The sequence below is a fragment of the Carcharodon carcharias genome, chromosome 36 (assembly GCF_017639515.1).
Source record: "Carcharodon carcharias isolate sCarCar2 chromosome 36, sCarCar2.pri, whole genome shotgun sequence".
NCBI classification, from domain to species: Eukaryota; Metazoa; Chordata; class Chondrichthyes; order Lamniformes; family Lamnidae; genus Carcharodon; species Carcharodon carcharias.
The window spans coordinates 2,830,812-2,850,826 of NC_054502.1; the positions used below are offsets into that span (position 1 = coordinate 2,830,812).

The 20,015-nt window shown below is 51.0% G+C and overlaps 1 protein-coding gene across 1 annotated transcript in view; it reads left to right on the top strand.

The window, feature by feature from the left end:
* The window catches only part of LOC121272860 (thrombospondin-3-like), a 33,277-nt gene extending 31,557 nt beyond the window's left edge, over positions 1-1,720 (top strand). Inside the window, exons 10-11 of the mRNA XM_041179694.1 lie at positions 1,249-1,388; positions 1,533-1,720. Of these exons, the coding sequence (XP_041035628.1) occupies positions 1,249-1,388; positions 1,533-1,588 (196 nt within the window). The 3' untranslated portion in view covers positions 1,589-1,720. The remainder of the gene's footprint in view (positions 1-1,248; positions 1,389-1,532) is intronic.
* Positions 1,721-20,015: the final 18,295 nt, after the last annotated feature.

The following is a 20,015-nucleotide window of genomic DNA, read 5'->3' on the forward strand; positions in this document are numbered from 1 at the left end:
ATTGAACATAAAAGTAAGGATTACCTGGAAAAACTCGGCAGGTTTGGCAGCATCGGTGGAGAAGAAAAGAGTTGACGTTTCGAGTCCTCATGACCCTTCGACAGAACTCAAGTTCTGTCGAAGGGTCATGAGGACTCGAAACGTCAACTCTTTTCTTCTCCGCCGATGCTGCCAGACCTGCTGAGTTTTTCCAGGTAATTCTGTTTTTGTTTTGGATTTCCAGCATCTGCAGTTTTTTTGTTTTTATAAAAGTAAGGATGTTATGCTTCAGTTATACAGAGCAGTGGTGAAATCTCCAATACTGTGAGCAGTTTTAGTCTCCTTATTTAAGAAAGGATGTAAATACATTGGAGACGGTTCAGAGGAGGTTTACTAGATTGATACCTGGAATGAGTGGGTTGTCTGATGAGGACAGGTTGGACAGACTGAGCTTGTTCCCACTGGAGTTTAGAAGAGTGAGGGGTGACTTGATTGAAGTATATAAGATCCTGAACGGCCTTGACAAGGTGGACATGGAAAGGATGTTTCCTCTTGTGGGTGAGTCCAGAACTGGGGATCACTGTTTTAAAATTAGGGGTCGCCCTTTTAGGACAGAGATGTGGAGAAATTTTTTTCTCTCAGAGGGTTGTGTGGCTTTGGAACTCTCTGCCTCAGAAAGTGGTGGAGGTGGGGTTATTGAATATTTTTAAAGCAGAGGGAGATAGATTCTTGTTAGGCAAGGGAATCAGAGGTTATCGGGGGTAGATGGGAATGTGGAATTCGAAACACAAACAGATCAGCCATGATCTTACTGAATGATGGAGCAGGCTTGAGGGGCTGAATGGTCTACTCCTTATATGGTCTATTTCTTATATGTTACCTAAGTTTTCCTGCTGTAACTGGCTGGTTACTTTCAGTGAAGCTACACACGACCACTGGGATCAATATCTGACTATTCTGCTTGTCCTCTGATCAGACCTTTAAATCTAATAAGTCTTTGGACCCAGAACCCTCCATTTTCTTTACAGCAAGGGTGTCAGGATATCTGTCTGTCCGAGAGGAGGGGAGTCAGGTTCAAAGGTTACACAGCCAAATGGCCATAACCCACCTTACAGACTGACTGACCTGCTGTGGATTTCCAGGCTGGTTACACCAGCTTGTGTGCAGACAGGAAGTTTACAGCTGCACCATTTCAAGGGGGTCCTAAAAACCGAGGGCAGAGAGAAATATTTCTGTCAACTGAAAAGCTGTTTCTTTGTTCCCTTTCAGAGTTAAATTGTACGAAGGACCTAATCTGGTGGCTGATTCGGGGGTAACAATCGACACAACGATGCGTGGGGGGCGTCTCGGTGTCTTCTGCTTCTCCCAAGAGAACATTATTTGGTCCAACCTGCGTTACAGGTGTAATGGTGAGTACAGCTACGGCCAGTAGACCAAATGCTCACAAAATATTCATTCCAAGTAGTGGTGACTGAAATGTGCGATTGGGCGTGGAGGGGAAATGTGCCTGACTCTTCCACTCATTTGATCTCTCTTCCCTGCTTGTCCCACAGACACAATTCCTGATGACTTTGAGCCATTTCGGAAGCTGCTGCAACTTGGCCTATGAAGATCAAAGAGGTTCTTATGCCTGGTGGCTTCAGGGACGCTTGTCAGTCGTTTCCACAAACAGTGAATTTGACCCAATGGCAACAAGAAGTAATTTTTTAAAATGCCAAAAACATTAAAAAAAAATAGAAAAGGAAATAAGCCTGACTGGGAGTGTGAATGTCAGAATAAACATTGGCCCTAGGTGACTCCAAGGGGTTGGTGATTACAGGTAGTTACTGCAAAGGGTCGGTTTGACTTTACACCTGACAGATCTTGCATGGTTTCCATTCCAATAACAAACGTTTACTTCTCTAACCCTCTCTCGCTTCAGGGATTCCAGTACACAGGGATTCCTCCTCACTGCCCCCCTTTGGGACCAGCCGTATACGCAGTCTCAGCCCCTCCAGGGTGAGCAGCGCTTGTCTACCAGCTTCACTTTGGTTTCTGGTTTTGATATTCCAAGCGGGGGGAGTGTTGAGGGTTGCCCAGGACTCATGGTTCTCCCCTTCCTGCTGCCTCACTGCTCTGCACATGTGGAACGTACCTCAGTCAGCCTTGGAGGAGAAGGTGAACATTGAGTGCCTGTGTAATTCAGGTGTTGAAAGGAAATGTCTGGGCATCAGTTACTTACATTCACGTTATCAAACTGCTCCCAAACTGTAGTAACAGTGCTAGCAATAATTGTTCATTATTCTAGGATCACCCTGGAAAGCAAAGATAAACCCTGGCTTCTTTTCACTATTGCAGATCATCTTCTTAAACTCCTCTCCCCATCCCCTCTACCCACATCTCCAACATTCATTGTGAGGACCTCCTGGACTTTGCCACTAAGATCAAGAGCATCCGATCAGCTGTCTCTGCAGCATCCCTCCCTTCCACTAGCTCCCCGGCAAGTTCCCACTGCCTTAGCTCAAACTTCATCTTTCTCCAGCTTCTCCCCTATCTCCCCTCGCGCCCTCTTCAAGCTCATCTTGTCCATGAGACCCATCTCCTGCTCCCGTGATTCCCTTGACCCTGTTCCTACTTAACTGCCGACCACCTAACTTTCTACCCTGGCCCCCATGTTAGCCAATATTGTAAACGGTTCTCTCTTCAGAGGTTGTCTCTGTCATTATTACCCCTCTCCTCAAAAAAAAGCAATCCTTGACCCCAATACGGCCCCCATCTCTGACCTTCCTTTTCTTCCACAACGTCCTTGAACGTGTTTTTGCCTCTCAAATCTGTGCTGGTCTTTCCCGGAGCCCTAGGTCTGAATCCCTCCAATCGGGGTTCTGCTCTTGCCACAGTCTGCAAGCCACAAACAACTTATCGTAAATAGCATCCTATGTTTCTATGACAAAAGTAAACTTCCCTCGTCATGCTGCTTGACCTATCTGCAGCCTTTGACATGGTTGACCACACCATCCTCCTCCAAAGCCTCCTCATTAACGTCCGGCTGGGTGAAAGTGCTCTCGCCTGGTTCAAGGATAGGGACCTATCCTTGGTCCCCTCCTACTTACATGCTGCCTCTTGGTACATCACCCACAAGCACAGCATGAGCTTTCACAAGTATGCCAGCAACACCTAGCTCAACATCACCACACCTCCACTGGTGTTAAATATCAGACTGTTTATCCAACATCCAGAACTGAACAAGCAGGCATTTCCTCCAATTAAAACCGGGAAGACTGAAGCCATTGTTTTTAGTTCCTGCTCCAAGCATCATCCCTCTCCTGGAATGGAGTGAGACGAAACCAGTATGTTGGTCATCTTGGTGTCATGTTTGGTCCCGAGATGAGCTTTTGACCACATTCATTCCATTACTAAAACCGCCTATTTTCACCTCCCTCCACTCACCTCTGAAACCCTCAGTCGTGCCTTTGTCACCAGTTCCAACGCAACGCTGACCTTCTAATCTCCATAAACGTGAAATCATCCAAAACTTTGCTGCCCATCTCTTAACTCGCACGAAGTCTCATTAAACTATCACCTTTGTCAGTCACCTACATTGGTTCCCAGTGTCTTGGTTTCAAAATTCTCATTATTGTTTTCAAAGCTCTCCCTACCTCTGTAATCTTCTCTAGCTTCACAACCCTCTGAGATAGCTGTGCTCATCTATTTCTGGACTCCAGAGCATCCCCAATTGTAATCGCTCTGGCATTGGTGGCCATTCCTTCAGCTGCCTAGACCCCAAGTTCTGCAATTCTCACCCTACACTCCCTGCCTCTCTACCTCATTTTCCTCCTTTAAAATGCTCTTTAAAACCTCCCTCTTTGACCAAGCTTTTGGCCATCTGACCTCATATCAATAGACGTGGCTCGGTATATTTTATTTTTCTCCCGTGAAGTGCCTCAAGATGTTTGATTACGTTAAAGGTGCGATACAAACATAATTAGCTGTTTGCTTTACTGAACATCAGACTGAGCGATTTGGACCATGCGAGTCCATGAAGTGGGACTCCAGCGTAGTTAGATGTTTCACATGGTTGTTACATCCAGACTCACCAAGACCATAGCAACAGCATTCACCCACAGGCTGGCCACATGCAAACCGGGCTGGAACCAGTGTCCCAGGTCTGCGCACGCCCCTGGGTTTGTGTGTCCTTGTTCCGCGTGCCCTGGTGCCTGGCGATCCACTGGATGAGGAGTGAGGACAGGATCAGGCCAGTTGTGGTGTTCTCTGGGGGCGAGGAGGCTCCAAGTAGCCACTAAGCATCTGCCAGTTAACGTGATGTGGCCCTGAGATGCGTAACCCCCTCAGACTCTGGCCGGGATGAGTGCAATGCTTTTAAGGAAAAACTCAATGCAAATTACAGCCCTCCCAACCTTAGAATGAAAGGAAGCCCCTGTACACCAGCAGGCCACATCTGATCGCAGCAACTGCCCCTCTGTGGATCAATCCAGCCAGAACAGGAGGCCGGGACGAGTGCAATATTGGAAGGTCATGAGACAACAATGCACCTCATCCCACACCAGCCGCTCAGTTGGAGTAACAAAGTGCTTCTTCAACGTGACTCCGTGACACTGCCACTTCAACCTGAAGGATATAATGGCAGGAATTAAACCGAGGAAGAACGGGGGAGGAAGGGCACAAATCTGATGTGTTGAGCATTTTGCACAGAGATAAAGTGGCTGAGTTGGAGCAAGCAAGTCACAGGACCAATGTTCAACGTTCACTTAAATTGTCTTTCAAAGTTAAATTTCCAAAACAAAACACAATATTTTAAATTATTCCTCAAGGGTTCATTCATTTTCATGGATTGTGATCTTTAAAAGAAAATGGTGTGAGTTGAGTGTTCTAGCTCAGAGTCCTTGTTAATAAAGAAGGAAAGAGCTAGGATGTCCCAAAGTGAATTACATCTGAAGTGCAGTCATTTTGTAAGACAGGGAACATGACAGTACTGTGAGTAAAACACACAGCATGCCCAGTTGAAATCTCTTATGATGGATATAGGGATCACTGGATAAATCTTACTGTGGACTGTGGGGATCCTGAGATTAAATCTCATTGTGGGGATCCTTTGAATAATCTCATTATGTGGATCCCTAGACTAATCTCTCTATGGCAACCTCTGGATTAATCCCACTGTATGGATCCCTCAACTAATCTCACTGTGGGGATCTCTGGATCCCTCAACTAATCTCACTGTGGGGATCTCTGGATCCCTCAACTAATCTCACTGTGGGGATCTCTGGATTCCTCAACTAATCTCACTGTGGGAATACTTGGATTAATTTCACGATGTGGATCTCTGGATTAATCTCACTATCAGGATACCGAGACAAATTTCTCTGGGGATTTCTGGATTAATCTCACTATATGGATCCCTCAACTAATCTGACTGTGGAGATCTATGGATTAATATGTCTGTCAGATGTGGGATTCCTGAATGAGTATCACTGAGGGGATCCCTAGACAATCCGACTGTGAGGTGTGGGGATCCCTTGAATAATTTCTCTGTGGGATCCCGAAAATAACCTCTATGTGGCGATCCCTGGATCAATATCTCTGGGATGTGAGGATCCCTGGATCACTCTCTCTGGGATGTAGGGATACCTGGATCACTCTCTCTGGGATGTGGGGATCCCTGGATCAATCTCTCTGGGATGGGGAGATCCCTGGATCAATGTCTCTGGGATGTGGGGATCCCTGGATCAATCTCTTGGGGTGTGGGGATCCCTGGATCAATCTCTCTGGGATGTGGGGATCCCTGGATCAATCTCTCTGGGATGTGGGGGTCCCTGGATCAATCTCTCTGGGATGTGGGGATCCCTGGATCAATCTCTCTGGGATGTGGGGATCCCTGGATCAATCTCTCAGCAATTTGTAGATCCCTGGTTCAATCTCTCTGGGATGTGGGGATCCCTGGATCAATGTCTCAAGGATGTGGAGATCCCTGGATCAATCTCTCTGGGATGTGGGGATCCCTGGATCAATCTCTCTGGGATGTGGGGATCCCTGGATCACTCTCTCTGAGATGGGGGGAATCCCTGGATCACTCTCTCTGGGATGTGTGGATCCCTGGATCAATCTCTCAGCAATTTGTGGATCCCTGGTTCAATCTCTCTGGGATGTGGGGATCCCTGGATCAGAATCTGTGGGATGTGGGGATCTCTGGATCAATCTATCGGGGATGTGAGGATCCCTGGATCAATCTCTCTGGGATGGGGGGAATCCCTGGATCAATCTCTCTGCGTTATGGGGATCCATGGATCAATCTCTCTGGGATGTGGGGATCCCTGGATGAATCTCTCTGGGATGTGGGGATCCCAGGATCAATCTCTCTGGGATGTGGGGATCCCTGCATCAATCTCTCTGGGATGGGGGAATCCCTGGATCAATTTATCTCGGATGTGGGGATCCAGGGATCAATCTCTCTGGGATGTGGGGATCCCTGGATCAATCTCTCTGGGATGTGGGAATCCCTGGATCAATCTCTCTGGGATGTGGGAATCCCTGGATCAATCTCTCTGGGATGGGGGAATCCCTGGATCAATCTCTCTGGGATGTGGGGATCCCTGGATCAATCTCTCTGGGATGTGGGGGTCCCTGGATCAATCTCTCTGGGATGTGGGGATCCCTGGATCACTCTCTCTGAGATGTGGGGATCCCTGGATCACTCTCTCTGGGATGTGTGGATCCCTGGATCAATCTCTCAGCAATTTGTGGATCCCTGGTTCAATCTCTCTGGGATGTGGGGATCCCTGGATCAATGTCTCAAGGATGTGGAGATCCCTGGATCAATCTCTCTGGGATGTGGGGATCCCTGAATCAATCTCTCAGCGATGTGGGGATCCCTGGATCAATCTCTCAGCGATGTGGGGATCCATGGATCAATCTCTCTGGGATGTGGGGAATCCCTGGATCAATCTCTCTGGGATGTGGGGATCCCTGGATCAATCTCTCTGGGATGGGGGAATCCCTGGATCAATCTCTCTGGGATGGGGGGATCCCTGGATCGCTCTCTCTGGGATGTTGGGATCCCTGGATCAATCTCTCTGGGATGTGAGGATCCCTGGATCAATCTCTCTGTGATGGGGGGAATCGCTGGATCAATCTCTCTGGGTTTTGGGGATCCCTTGATCAATCTCTCTGGGATGTGGGGATCCCTGGATCAATCTCTCTGGGATGTGGGGATCCCTGGATCAATCTCTCTGGAATGGGGGAAGCCTGGATCAATCTCTTTAGGATGTGGGGATCCCTGGAGCAATCTCTCTGGGATGTGGGGATCCCTGGATCAATCTCTCTGGGATGTGGGGATCCCTGGATTAATCTCTCGGGGATGATGGGATTCCTGAATCAATCTCTCTGGGATGTGGGGATTCCTGGATCAATCTCTCTGGGATGGGGGGAATCACTGGATCAATCTCTCTGGGATGGGGGAATCACTGGATCAATCTCTCTGGGGGTGTGGGGTTGCTGGATCAATCTCTCTGGGATGTCGGGATCCCTGGATCAATCTCTCTGGGATGCGAGGATCCCTGGATCAATCTCTCTGGGATGTGGGGATCCCTGGATCAATCTCTCTGGGATTCGGGGATCCCTGGATCAATTTCTCTGGGATGTGTGGATCCCTGGATCAATCTCTCAGCAATTTGGGGATCCCTGGATCAATGTCGCTGGGATGGGGGAATCCCTGGATCAATGTCTCTGGGATGTGGGGATCCTGGATCAATCTCTCCAGGATGTGGGGATCCCTGAATCAATCTCTCTGGGATTTGAGGATCCCTGGAACAAAATCTGTGGGATGTGGGGATCTCTGGATCAATCTATCGGGGATGTGAGGATCCCTGGATCAATCTCTCTGGGATGGGGGGGATCCCTGGATCAATCTCTCTGGGATGTGGGGATCCCTGGATCAATCTCTCTTGGATGTGGGGAACCCTGGATCAATGTCACAGGGATGTGGGGATCTCTGGATCAATCCCTCTGGGATATGGGGATCGCTGGATCAATCTCTCTGGGTTGTGGGGATCCCTGGATCATTCTCTCTGGGATGTGGGTATCCCTGGATCAATGTCTCAGGGATGTGGGGATCTCTGGATCAATCTCTCTGGGATGTGGGGATCCCTAGATCAATCTCTCTGGGATGGGGGGGAATCACTGGATCAATCTCTCTGGGTTGAGGGGATCCCTGGATCAATCTCTCTGGGATGGGGGGAATCACTGGATCAATCTCTCTGGGGGTGTGGGGTCACTGGATCAATCTCTCTGGGATGTCGGGATCCCTGGATCAATCTCTCTGGGATGTGGGGATCCCTAGATCAATCTCTCTGGGATGGGGGGAATCACTGGATCAATCTCTCTGGGATGCGGGCATCCCTGGATCAATCTCTCTGGGATTCGGGAATCCCTGGATCAATCGCTCTGGGATGCGGGCATCCCTGGATCAATCTCTCTGGGATTCGGGGATCCCTGGATCAGAATCTGTGGGATGTGGGGATCCCTGGATGAATCTCTCTGGGATGTGGGGATCCCTGGATCCATCTCTCTGGGATGTGGGGATCCCTGGATCAATCTCTCTGGGATGGGGGGATCCCTGGATCGCTCTCTCTGGGATGTTGGGATCCCTGGATCAATCTCTCTGGGATGTGAGGATCCCTGGATCAATCTCTCTGTGATGGGGGGAATCGCTGGATCAATCTCTCTGGGTTTTGGGGATCCCTTGATCAATCTCTCTGGGATGTGGGGATCCCTGGATCAATCTCTCTGGGATGTGGGGATCCCTGGATCAATCTCTCTGGAATGGGGGAAGCCTGGATCAATCTCTTTAGGATGTGGGGATCCCTGGAGCAATCTCTCTGGGATGTGGGGATCCCTGGATCAATCTCTCTGGGATGTGGGGATCCCTGGATTAATCTCTCGGGGATGATGGGATTCCTGAATCAATCTCTCTGGGATGTGGGGATTCCTGGATCAATCTCTCTGGGATGGGGGGAATCACTGGATCAATCTCTCTGGGATGGGGGAATCACTGGATCAATCTCTCTGGGGGTGTGGGGTTGCTGGATCAATCTCTCTGGGATGTCGGGATCCCTGGATCAATCTCTCTGGGATGCGAGGATCCCTGGATCAATCTCTCTGGGATGTGGGGATCCCTGGATCAATCTCTCTGGGATTCGGGGATCCCTGGATCAATTTCTCTGGGATGTGTGGATCCCTGGATCAATCTCTCAGCAATTTGGGGATCCCTGGATCAATGTCGCTGGGATGGGGGAATCCCTGGATCAATGTCTCTGGGATGTGGGGATCCTGGATCAATCTCTCCAGGATGTGGGGATCCCTGAATCAATCTCTCTGGGATTTGAGGATCCCTGGAACAAAATCTGTGGGATGTGGGGATCTCTGGATCAATCTATCGGGGATGTGAGGATCCCTGGATCAATCTCTCTGGGATGGGGGGGATCCCTGGATCAATCTCTCTGGGATGTGGGGATCCCTGGATCAATCTCTCTTGGATGTGGGGAACCCTGGATCAATGTCACAGGGATGTGGGGATCTCTGGATCAATCCCTCTGGGATATGGGGATCGCTGGATCAATCTCTCTGGGTTGTGGGGATCCCTGGATCATTCTCTCTGGGATGTGGGTATCCCTGGATCAATGTCTCAGGGATGTGGGGATCTCTGGATCAATCTCTCTGGGATGTGGGGATCCCTAGATCAATCTCTCTGGGATGGGGGGGAATCACTGGATCAATCTCTCTGGGTTGAGGGGATCCCTGGATCAATCTCTGGGATGGGGGGAATCACTGGATCAATCTCTCTGGGGGTGTGGGGTCACTGGATCAATCTCTCTGGGATGTCGGGATCCCTGGATCAATCTCTCTGGGATGTGGGGATCCCTGGATCAATCTCTCTGGGATGGGGGAATCACTGGATCAATTTATCTCGGATGTGGGGATCCAGGGATCAATCTCTCTGGGATGTGGGGCATCTCTGGGTTGTGAGGATCCCTGGATCAATCTCTCTGGGATGTGGGAATCCCTGGATCAATCTCTCTGGGATGTGGGGATCCCTGGATGAATCTCTCTGGGATGTGGGGATCCCTGGATCCATCTCTCTGGGATGTGGGGATCCCTGGATCAATCTCTCTGGGATGGGGGAATCCCTGGATCAATTTATCTCGGATGTGGGGATCCAGGGATCAATCTCTCTGGGATGTGGGGCATCTCTGGGTTGTGAGGATCCCTGGATCAATCTCTCTGGGATGTGGGAATCCCTGGATCAATCTCTCTGGGATGGGGGAACCCTGGATCAATCTCTCTGGGATGTGGGGATCACTGGATCAATGTCTCTGGGGTGTGGGGATCCCTGGATCAATCTCTCTGGGCTGTTGGGATCCCTGGATCACTCTCTCTGGGATGTGGGGATCCCTGGTTCAATCTCTCAGCGATGTGCGGATCCCTGGACCAATCTCTCAGTGATGTGGGTATCCCTGGATCAATCTCTCTGGGATGTGGGAATACCTGGATCAATATCTCTGGGATTTGGGAATACCTGGATCACTCTCTCTGGGATGGAGGAATCCCTGGATCAATCCCTCTGCGATGTCGGGATCCCTGGATCAATCTCTCTGGGATGTCAGGATCCCTGGATCAATCTCTCTCGGGTGGGGGAATCCCTCCATCAATCTCTCTGGGATGTGAGGATACATGGATCAATCTCTCTGGGATGTGGGGATCCCTGGATCAATCTCTCTGGGATTCGGGGATCCCTGGATCAATCTCTCTGGGATGTGTGGATCCCTGGATCAATCTCTCAGTAATTTGGGGATCCCTGCATCAATGTCCCTGGAATGGGGGAATCCCTGGATCAATCTCTCTGGGATGTGGGGATCCCTGAATCAATCTCTCTGGGATTTGAGGATCCCTGGATCAAAATCTGTGGAAAGTGGGGATCTCAGATTAATCTATCGGGGAGGTGAGGATCCCTGGATCAATCTCTCTGTGATGGGGGAATCCCTGGATCAATCTCTCTTGGATGTGGGGATCCCTGGATCCATCTCTCTGGGATGTGGGGATACCAAGATCAATCTCTCTGGGCTGTCGGGATCCCTGGATCACTCTCTCTGGGATGTGGGGATCCCTGGATCAATCTCTCAGCGATGTGCGGATCCCTGGACCAATCTCTCAGTGATGTGGGTATCCCTGGATCAATCTCTCTGGGATGTGGGAATACCTGGATCAATATCTCTGGGATTTGGGAATACCTGGATCACTCTCTCTGGGATGGAGGAATCCCTGGATCAATCCCTCTGCGATGTCGGGATCCCTGGATCAATCTCTCTGGGATGTCAGGATCCCTGGATCAATCTCTCTCGGGTGGGGGAATCCCTCCATCAATCTCTCTGGGATGTGAGGATACATGGATCAATCTCTCTGGGATGTGGGGATCCCTGGATCAATCTCTCTGGGATTCGGGGATCCCTGGATCAATCTCTCTGGGATGTGTGGATCCCTGGATCAATCTCTCAGTAATTTGGGGATCCCTGCATCAATGTCCCTGGAATGGGGGAATCCCTGGATCAATCTCTCTGGGATGTGGGGATCCCTGAATCAATCTCTCTGGGATTTGAGGATCCCTGGATCAAAATCTGTGGAAAGTGGGGATCTCTGGATCAATCTATCGGGGAGGTGAGGATCCCTGGATTAATCTCTCTGGGATGTGGGGATCCCTGAATCAATCTCTCTGGGATTTCAGGATCCCTGGATCAAAATCTGTGGAAAGTGGGGATCTCTGGATCAATCTATCGGGGAGGTGAGGATCCCTGGATCAATCTCTCTGTGATGGGGGAATCCCTGGATCAATCTCTCTTGGATGTGGGGATCCCTGGATCAATCTCTCTGGGATGTGGGGATACCAAGATCAATCTCTCAGCGATTTGGGGATCACTGGATCAATCTCTCTGGGATGTGAGGATCCCTGGATCAATCTCTCTGGGATGTGGGGATCCCTGGATCAATCTCTCTGGGATGTGGGGAACACTGGATCAATCTCTCTGGGATGGGGGAATCCCTGGATCAATCTCTCTGGGATGTGGGGATCCCTGGATCAATCTCTCGGGGATGTGGGGATCCCTGTATCAATTTCTCTGGGATGTGGGGATTCTCGATCAATCTCTATTGAATGTGGGGAACCCTGGATCAATCTCTCTGGGATGTGGGGATCCCTGGATCAATCTCTCTGGGATGTGTGGATCCCTGGATCAAACTCTCTGGGATGTGGGGATCACTGGATCAATCTCTCTGGGATGTGGGGATCCCTGGATCAATATCTCTGGGATGTGGTGATCCATGGATCAATATCTCAGGGATGGGGGGATCCGTGGGTCAATCTCTCTGGGATGTGGGGATCCCTGGATCAATCTCTCTGGGATGTGGGGATCCCTGGATCAATCTCTCTGGGATGTGGGGATCCCTGGATCAATCTCTCTGGGATGTGGGGATCCCTGGATCAATCTCTCTGGGATGTGGGGATCCCTGGATCAATATCTCTGGAATGTGGGGATCCCTGGATCAATCTCTCTCGGATGTGGGGAATCCCTGGATCAATCTCTCTGGGATGTGGGGATACCCAGATCAATTTCTCAGCGATTTGGGGATCCCAGGATCAATCTCTCTGGGATGTAGGGATCCCTGGATCAATCTCTCTGGGATGTGAGGATCCCTGGATCAATCTCCCTGGGATGTGAGGATCCCTGGATCACTGTCTCTGGGATGTGGGGATCTCTGGATCAATCTCTCTGGGATGTGGGGATCCCTGGATCAATCTCTCCTGGATGTGGGGAACCCTGGATCAATGTCTCAGGGATGTGCGGATCTCTGGATCAATCCCTCTGGGATATGGGGATCACTGGATCAATCTCTCTGGGATGTGGGGATCCCTGGATCAATCTCTCGGGGATGCGGGTATCCCTGGATCAATGTCTCAGGGATGTGGGGATCTCTGGATCAATCTCTCTGGGATGTGGGGATCCCTGGATCAATCTCTCTGGGATGGGGGAATCCCTGGATCAATCTCTCTGGGATGTGGGGATCCCAGGATCAATCTCTCTGGGATGGGGGAATCCCTGTATCAATCTCTCTGGGATGTGGGGATCCCTGGATCAATCTCTCTGGGATGTGCGGATCCCTGGATCAATCTCTCTGAGATGTGGGGATCGCTGGATCAATCTCTCAGGGATGTGGGGATCCCTGGATCAATCTCTCTGGAATGGGGGAAGCCTGGATCAATCTCTTTAGGATGTGGGGATCCCTGCAGCAATCTCTCTGGGATGTGGGGATCCCTGGATCAATCTCTCTGGGATGTGGGGATCCCTGGATTAATCTCTCGGGGATGATGGGATTCCTGAATCAATCTCTCTGGGATGTGGGGATTCCTGGATCAATCTCTCTGGGATGGGGGGAATCACTGGATCAATCTCTCTGGGGGTGTGGGGTTGCTGGATCAATCTCTCTGGGATGTCGGGATCCCTGAATCAATCTCTCAGCGATGTGGGGATCCCTGGATCAATCTCTCAGCGATGTGGGGATCCATGGATCAATCTCTCTGGGATGTGGGGAATCCCTGGATCAATCTCTCTGGGATGTGGGGATCCCTGGATCAATCTCTCTGGGATGGGGGAATCCCTGGATCAATCTCTCTGGGATGGGGGGATCCCTGGATCGCTCTCTCTGGGAAGTTGGGATCCCTGGATCAATCTCTCTGGGATGTGAGGATCCCTGGATCAATCTCTCTGTGATGGGGGGAATCGCTGGATCAATCTCTCTGGGTTTTGGGGATCCCTTGATCAATCTCTCTGGGATGTGGGGATCCCTGGATCAATCTCTCTGGGATGTGGGGATCCCTGGATCAATCTCTCTGGAATGGGGGAAGCCTGGATCAATCTCTTTAGGATGTGGGGATCCCTGGAGCAATCTCTCTGGGATGTGGGGATCCCTGGATCAATCTCTCTGGGATGTGGGGATCCCTGGATTAATCTCTCGGGGATGATGGGATTCCTGAATCAATCTCTCTGGGATGTGGGGATTCCTGGATCAATCTCTCTGGGATGGGGGGAATCACTGGATCAATCTCTCTGGGATGGGGGAATCACTGGATCAATCTCTCTGGGGGTGTGGGGTTGCTGGATCAATCTCTCTGGGATGTCGGGATCCCTGGATCAATCTCTCTGGGATGCGAGGATCCCTGGATCAATCTCTCTGGGATGTGGGGATCCCTGGATCAATCTCTCTGGGATTCGGGGATCCCTGGATCAATTTCTCTGGGATGTGTGGATCCCTGGATCAATCTCTCAGCAATTTGGGGATCCCTGGATCAATGTCGCTGGGATGGGGGAATCCCTGGATCAATCTCTCTGGGATGTGGGGATTCCTTGTTCAATATCTCTGGAATGTGGGGATCCCTGGATCAATCTCTCTGGGATGTGGGGATCCCTGGATCAATGTCTCAGGGATGTGGGGATCTCTGGATCAATCTCTCTGGGATGTGGGGATCCCTGGATCAATCTCTCTGGGATGGGGGAATCCCTGGATCAATCTCTCTGGGATGTGGGGATCCCAGGATCAATCTCTCTGGGATGGGGGAATCCCTGTATCAATCTCTCTGGGATGTGGGGATCCCTGGATCAATCTCTCTGGGATGTGCGGATCCCTGGATCAATCTCTCTGGAATGGGGGGAGCCTGGATCAATCTCTTTAGGATGTGGGGATCCCTGCAGCAATCTCTCTGGGATGTGGGGATCCCTGGATCAATCTCTCTGGGATGTGGGGATCCCTGGATTAATCTCTCGGGGATGATGGGATTCCTGAATCAATCTCTCTGGGATGTGGGGATTCCTGGATCAATCTCTCTGGGATGGGGGGAATCACTGGATCAATCTCTCTGGGGGTGTGGGGTTGCTGGATCAATCTCTCTGGGATGTCGGGATCCCTGAATCAATCTCTCAGCGATGTGGGGATCCCTGGATCAATCTCTCAGCGATGTGGGGATCCATGGATCAATCTCTCTGGGATGTGGGGAATCCCTGGATCAATCTCTCTGGGATGTGGGGATCCCTGGATCAATCTCTCTGGGATGGGGGAATCCCTGGATCAATCTCTTTGGGATGGGGGGATCCCTGGATCGCTCTCTCTGGGATGTTGGGATCCCTGGATCAATCTCTCTGGGATGTGAGGATCCCTGGATCAATCTCTCTGTGATGGGGGGAATCGCTGGATCAATCTCTCTGGGTTTTGGGGATCCCTTGATCAATCTCTCTGGGATGTGGGGATCCCTGGATCAATCTCTCTGGGATGTGGGGATCCCTGGATCAATCTCTCTGGAATGGGGGAAGCCTGGATCAATCTCTTTAGGATGTGGGGATCCCTGGAGCAATCTCTCTGGGATGTGGGGATCCCTGGATCAATCTCTCTGGGATGTGGGGATCCCTGGATTAATCTCTCGGGGATGATGGGATTCCTGAATCAATCTCTCTGGGATGTGGGGATTCCTGGATCAATCTCTCTGGGATGGGGGGAATCACTGGATCAATCTCTCTGGGATGGGGGAATCACTGGATCAATCTCTCTGGGGGTGTGGGGTTGCTGGATCAATCTCTCTGGGATGTCGGGATCCCTGGATCAATCTCTCTGGGATGCGAGGATCCCTGGATCAATCTCTCTGGGATGTGGGGATCCCTGGATCAATCTCTCTGGGATTCGGGGATCCCTGGATCAATTTCTCTGGGATGTGTGGATCCCTGGATCAATCTCTCAGCAATTTGGGGATCCCTGGATCAATGTCGCTGGGATGGGGGAATCCCTGGATCAATGTCTCTGGGATGTGGGGATCCTGGATCAATCTCTCCAGGATGTGGGGATCCCTGAATCAATCTCTCTGGGATTTGAGGATCCCTGGAACAAAATCTGTGGGATGTGGGGATCTCTGGATCAATCTATCGGGGATGTGAGGATCCCTGGATCAATCTCTCTGGGATGGGGGGGATCCCTGGATCAATCTCTCTGGGATGTGGGGATCCCTGGATCAATCTCTCTTGGATGTGGGGAACCCTGGATCAATGTCACAGGGATGTGGGGATCTCTGGATCAATCCCTCTGGGATATGGGGATAGCTGGATCAATCTCTCTGGGTTGTGGGGATCCCTGGATCATTCTCTCTGGGATGTGGGTATCCCTGGATCAATGTCTCAGGGATGTGGGGATCTCTGGATCAATCTCTCTGGGATGTGGGGATCCCTGGATCAATCTCTCTGGGATGGGGGGGAATCACTGGATCAATCTCTCTGGGTTGAGGGGATCCCTGGATCAATCTCTCTGGGATGGGGGAATCACTGGATCAATCTCTCTGGTGGTGTGGGGTCACTGGATCAATCTCTCTGGGATGTCGGGATCCCTGGATCAATCTCTCTGGGATGTGGGGATCCCTAGATCAATCTCTCTGGGATGGGGGGAAACACTGGATCAATCTCTCTGGGATGCGGGCATCCCTGGATCAATCTCTCTGGGATTCGGGAATCCCTGGATCAATCGCTCTGGGATGCGGGCATCCCTGGATCAATCTCTCTGGGATTCGGGGATCCCTGGATCAGAATCTGTGGGATGTGGGGATCCCTGGATGAATCTCTCTGGGATGTGGGGATCCCTGGATCCATCTCTCTGGGATGTGGGGATCCCTGGATCAATCTCTCTGGGATGGGGGAATCCCTGGATCAATTTATCTCGGATGTGGGGATCCAGGGATCAATCTCTCTGGGATGTGGGGCATCTCTGGGTTGTGAGGATCCCTGGATCAATCTCTCTGGGATGTGGGAATCCCTGGATCAATCTCTCTGGGATGTGGGAATCCCTGGATCAATCTCTCTGGGATGTGGGGATCCCTGGATCAATCTCTCAGCGATGTGCGGATCCCTGGACCAATCTCTCAGTGATGTGGGTATCCCTGGATCAATCTCTCTGGGATGTGGGAATACCTGGATCAATATCTCTGGGATTTGGGAATACCTGGATCACTCTCTCTGGGATGGAGGAATCCCTGGATCAATCCCTCTGCGATGTCGGGATCCCTGGATCAATCTCTCTGGGATGTCAGGATCCCTGGATCAATCTCTCTCGGGTAGGGGAATCCCTCCATCAATCTCTCTGGGATGTGAGGATACATTGATCAATCCCTCTGGGATGTGGGGATCCCTGGATCAATCTCTCTGGGATTCGGGGATCCCTGGATCAATCTCTCTGGGATGTGTGGATCCCTGGATCAATCTCTCAGTAATTTGGGGATCCCTGCATCAATGTCCCTGGAATGGGGGAATCCCTGGATCAATCTCTCTGGGATGTGGGGATCCCTGAATCAATCTCTCTGGGATTTGAGGATCCCTGGATCAAAATCTGTGGAAAGTGGGGATCTCTGGATCAATCTATCGGGGAGGTGAGGATCCCTGGATTAATCTCTCTGGGATGTGGGGATCCCTGAATCAATCTCTCTGGGATTTCAGGATCCCTGGATCAAAATCTGTGGAAAGTGGGGATCTCAGATTAATCTATCGGGGAGGTGAGGATCCCTGGATCAATCTCTCTGTGATGGGGGAATCCCTGGATCAATCTCTCTTGGATGTGGGGATCCCTGGATCCATCTCTCTGGGATGTGGGGATACCAAGATCAATCTCTCTGGGCTGTCGGGATCCCTGGATCACTCTCTCTGGGATGTGGGGATCCCTGGATCAATCTCTCAGCGATGTGCGGATCCCTGGACCAATCTCTCAGTGATGTGGGTATCCCTGGATCAATCTCTCTGGGATGTAGGAATACCTGGATCAATATCTCTGGGATTTGGGAATACCTGGATCACTCTCTCTGGGATGGAGGAATCCCTGGATCAATCCCTCTGCGATGTCGGGATCCCTGGATCAATCTCTCTGGGATGTCAGGATCCCTGGATCAATCTCTCTCGGGTGGGGGAATCCCTCCATCAATCTCTCTGGGATGTGAGGATACATGGATCAATCTCTCTGGGATGTGGGGATCCCTGGATCAATCTCTCTGGGATGTGTGGATCCCTGGATCAATCTCTCAGTAATTTGGGGATCCCTGCATCAATGTCCCTGGAATGGGGGAATCCCTGGATCAATCTCTCTGGGATGTGGGGATCCCTGAATCAATCTCTCTGGGATTTGAGGATCCCTGGATCAAAATCTGTGGAAAGTGGGGATCTCTGGATCAATCTATCGGGGAGGTGAGGATCCCTGGATTAATCTCTCTGGGATGTGGGGATCCCTGAATCAATCTCTCTGGGATTTCAGGATCCCTGGATCAAAATCTGTGGAAAGTGGGGATCTCTGGATCAATCTATCGGGGAGGTGAGGATCCCTGGATCAATCTCTCTGTGATGGGGGAATCCCTGGATCAATCTCTCTTGGATGTGGGGATCCCTGGATCCATCTCTCTGGGATGTGGGGATACCAAGATCAATCACTCAGCGATTTGGGGATCACTGGATCAATCTTTCTGGGATGTGGGGATCCCTGGATCAATCTCTCTGTGATGGGGGAATCCCTGGATCAATCTCTCTTGGATGTGGGGATCCCTGGATCAATCTCTCTGGGATGTGGGGATACCAAGATCAATCTCTCAGCGATTTGGGGATCACTGGATCAATCTCTCTGGGATGTGAGGATCCCTGGATCAATCTCTCTGGGATGTGGGGATCCCTGGATCAATCTCTCTGGGATGTGGGGAACACTGGATCAATCTCTCTGGGATGGGGGAATCCCTGGATCAATCTCTCTGGGATGGGGGGATCCCTGGATCAATCTCTCGGGGATGTGGGGATCCCTGTATCAATTTCTCTGGGATGTGGGGATTCTCGATCAATCTCTATGGAATGTGGGGAACCCTGGATCAATCTCTCTGGGATGTGGGGATCCCTGGATCAATCTCTCTGGGATGTGTGGATCCCTGGATCAAACTCTCTGGGATGTGGGGATCACTGGATCAATCTCTCTGGGATGTGGGGATCCCTGGATCAATATCTCTGGGATGTGGTGATCCATGGATCAATATCTCAGGGATGGGGGGATCCGTGGGTCAATCTCTCTGGGATGTGGGGATCCCTGGATCAATCTCTCTGGGATGTGGGGATCCCTGGATCAATCTCTCTGGGATGTGGGGATCCCTGGATCAATCTCTCTGGGATGTGGGGATCCCTGGATCAATATCTCTGGAATGTGGGGATCCCTGGATCAATCTCTCTCGGATGTGGGGAATCCCTGGATCAATCTCTCTGGGATGTGGGGATACCCAGATCAATTTCTCAGCGATTTGGGGATCCCAGGATCAATCTCTCTGGGATGTAGGGATCCCTGGATCAATCTCTCTGGGATGTGAGGATCCCTGGATCAATCTCCCTGGGATGTGAGGATCCCTGGATCACTGTCTCTGGGATGTGGGGATCTCTGGATCAATCTCTCTGGGATGTGGGGATCCCTGGATCAATCTCTCCTGGATGTGGGGAACCCTGGATCAATGTCTCAGGGATGTGGGGATCTCTGGATCAATCCCTCTGGGATATGGGGATCACTGGATCAATCTCTCTGGGATGTGGGGATCCCTGGATCAATCTCTCGGGGATGAGGGTATCCCTGGATCAATGTCTCAGGGATGTGGGGATCTCTGGATCAATCTCTCTGGGATGTGGGGATCCCTGGATCAATCTCTCTGGGATGGGGGAATCCCTGGATCAATCTCTCTGGGATGTGGGGATCCCAGGATCAATCTCTCTGGGATGGGGGAATCCCTGTATCAATCTCTCTGGGATGTGGGGATCCCTGGATCAATCTCTCTGGGATGTGCGGATCCCTGGATCAATCTCTCTGAGATGTGGGGATCGCTGGATCAATCTCTCAGGGATGTGGGGATCCCTGGATCAATCTCTCTGGAATGGGGGAAGCCTCGATCAATCTCTTTAGGATGT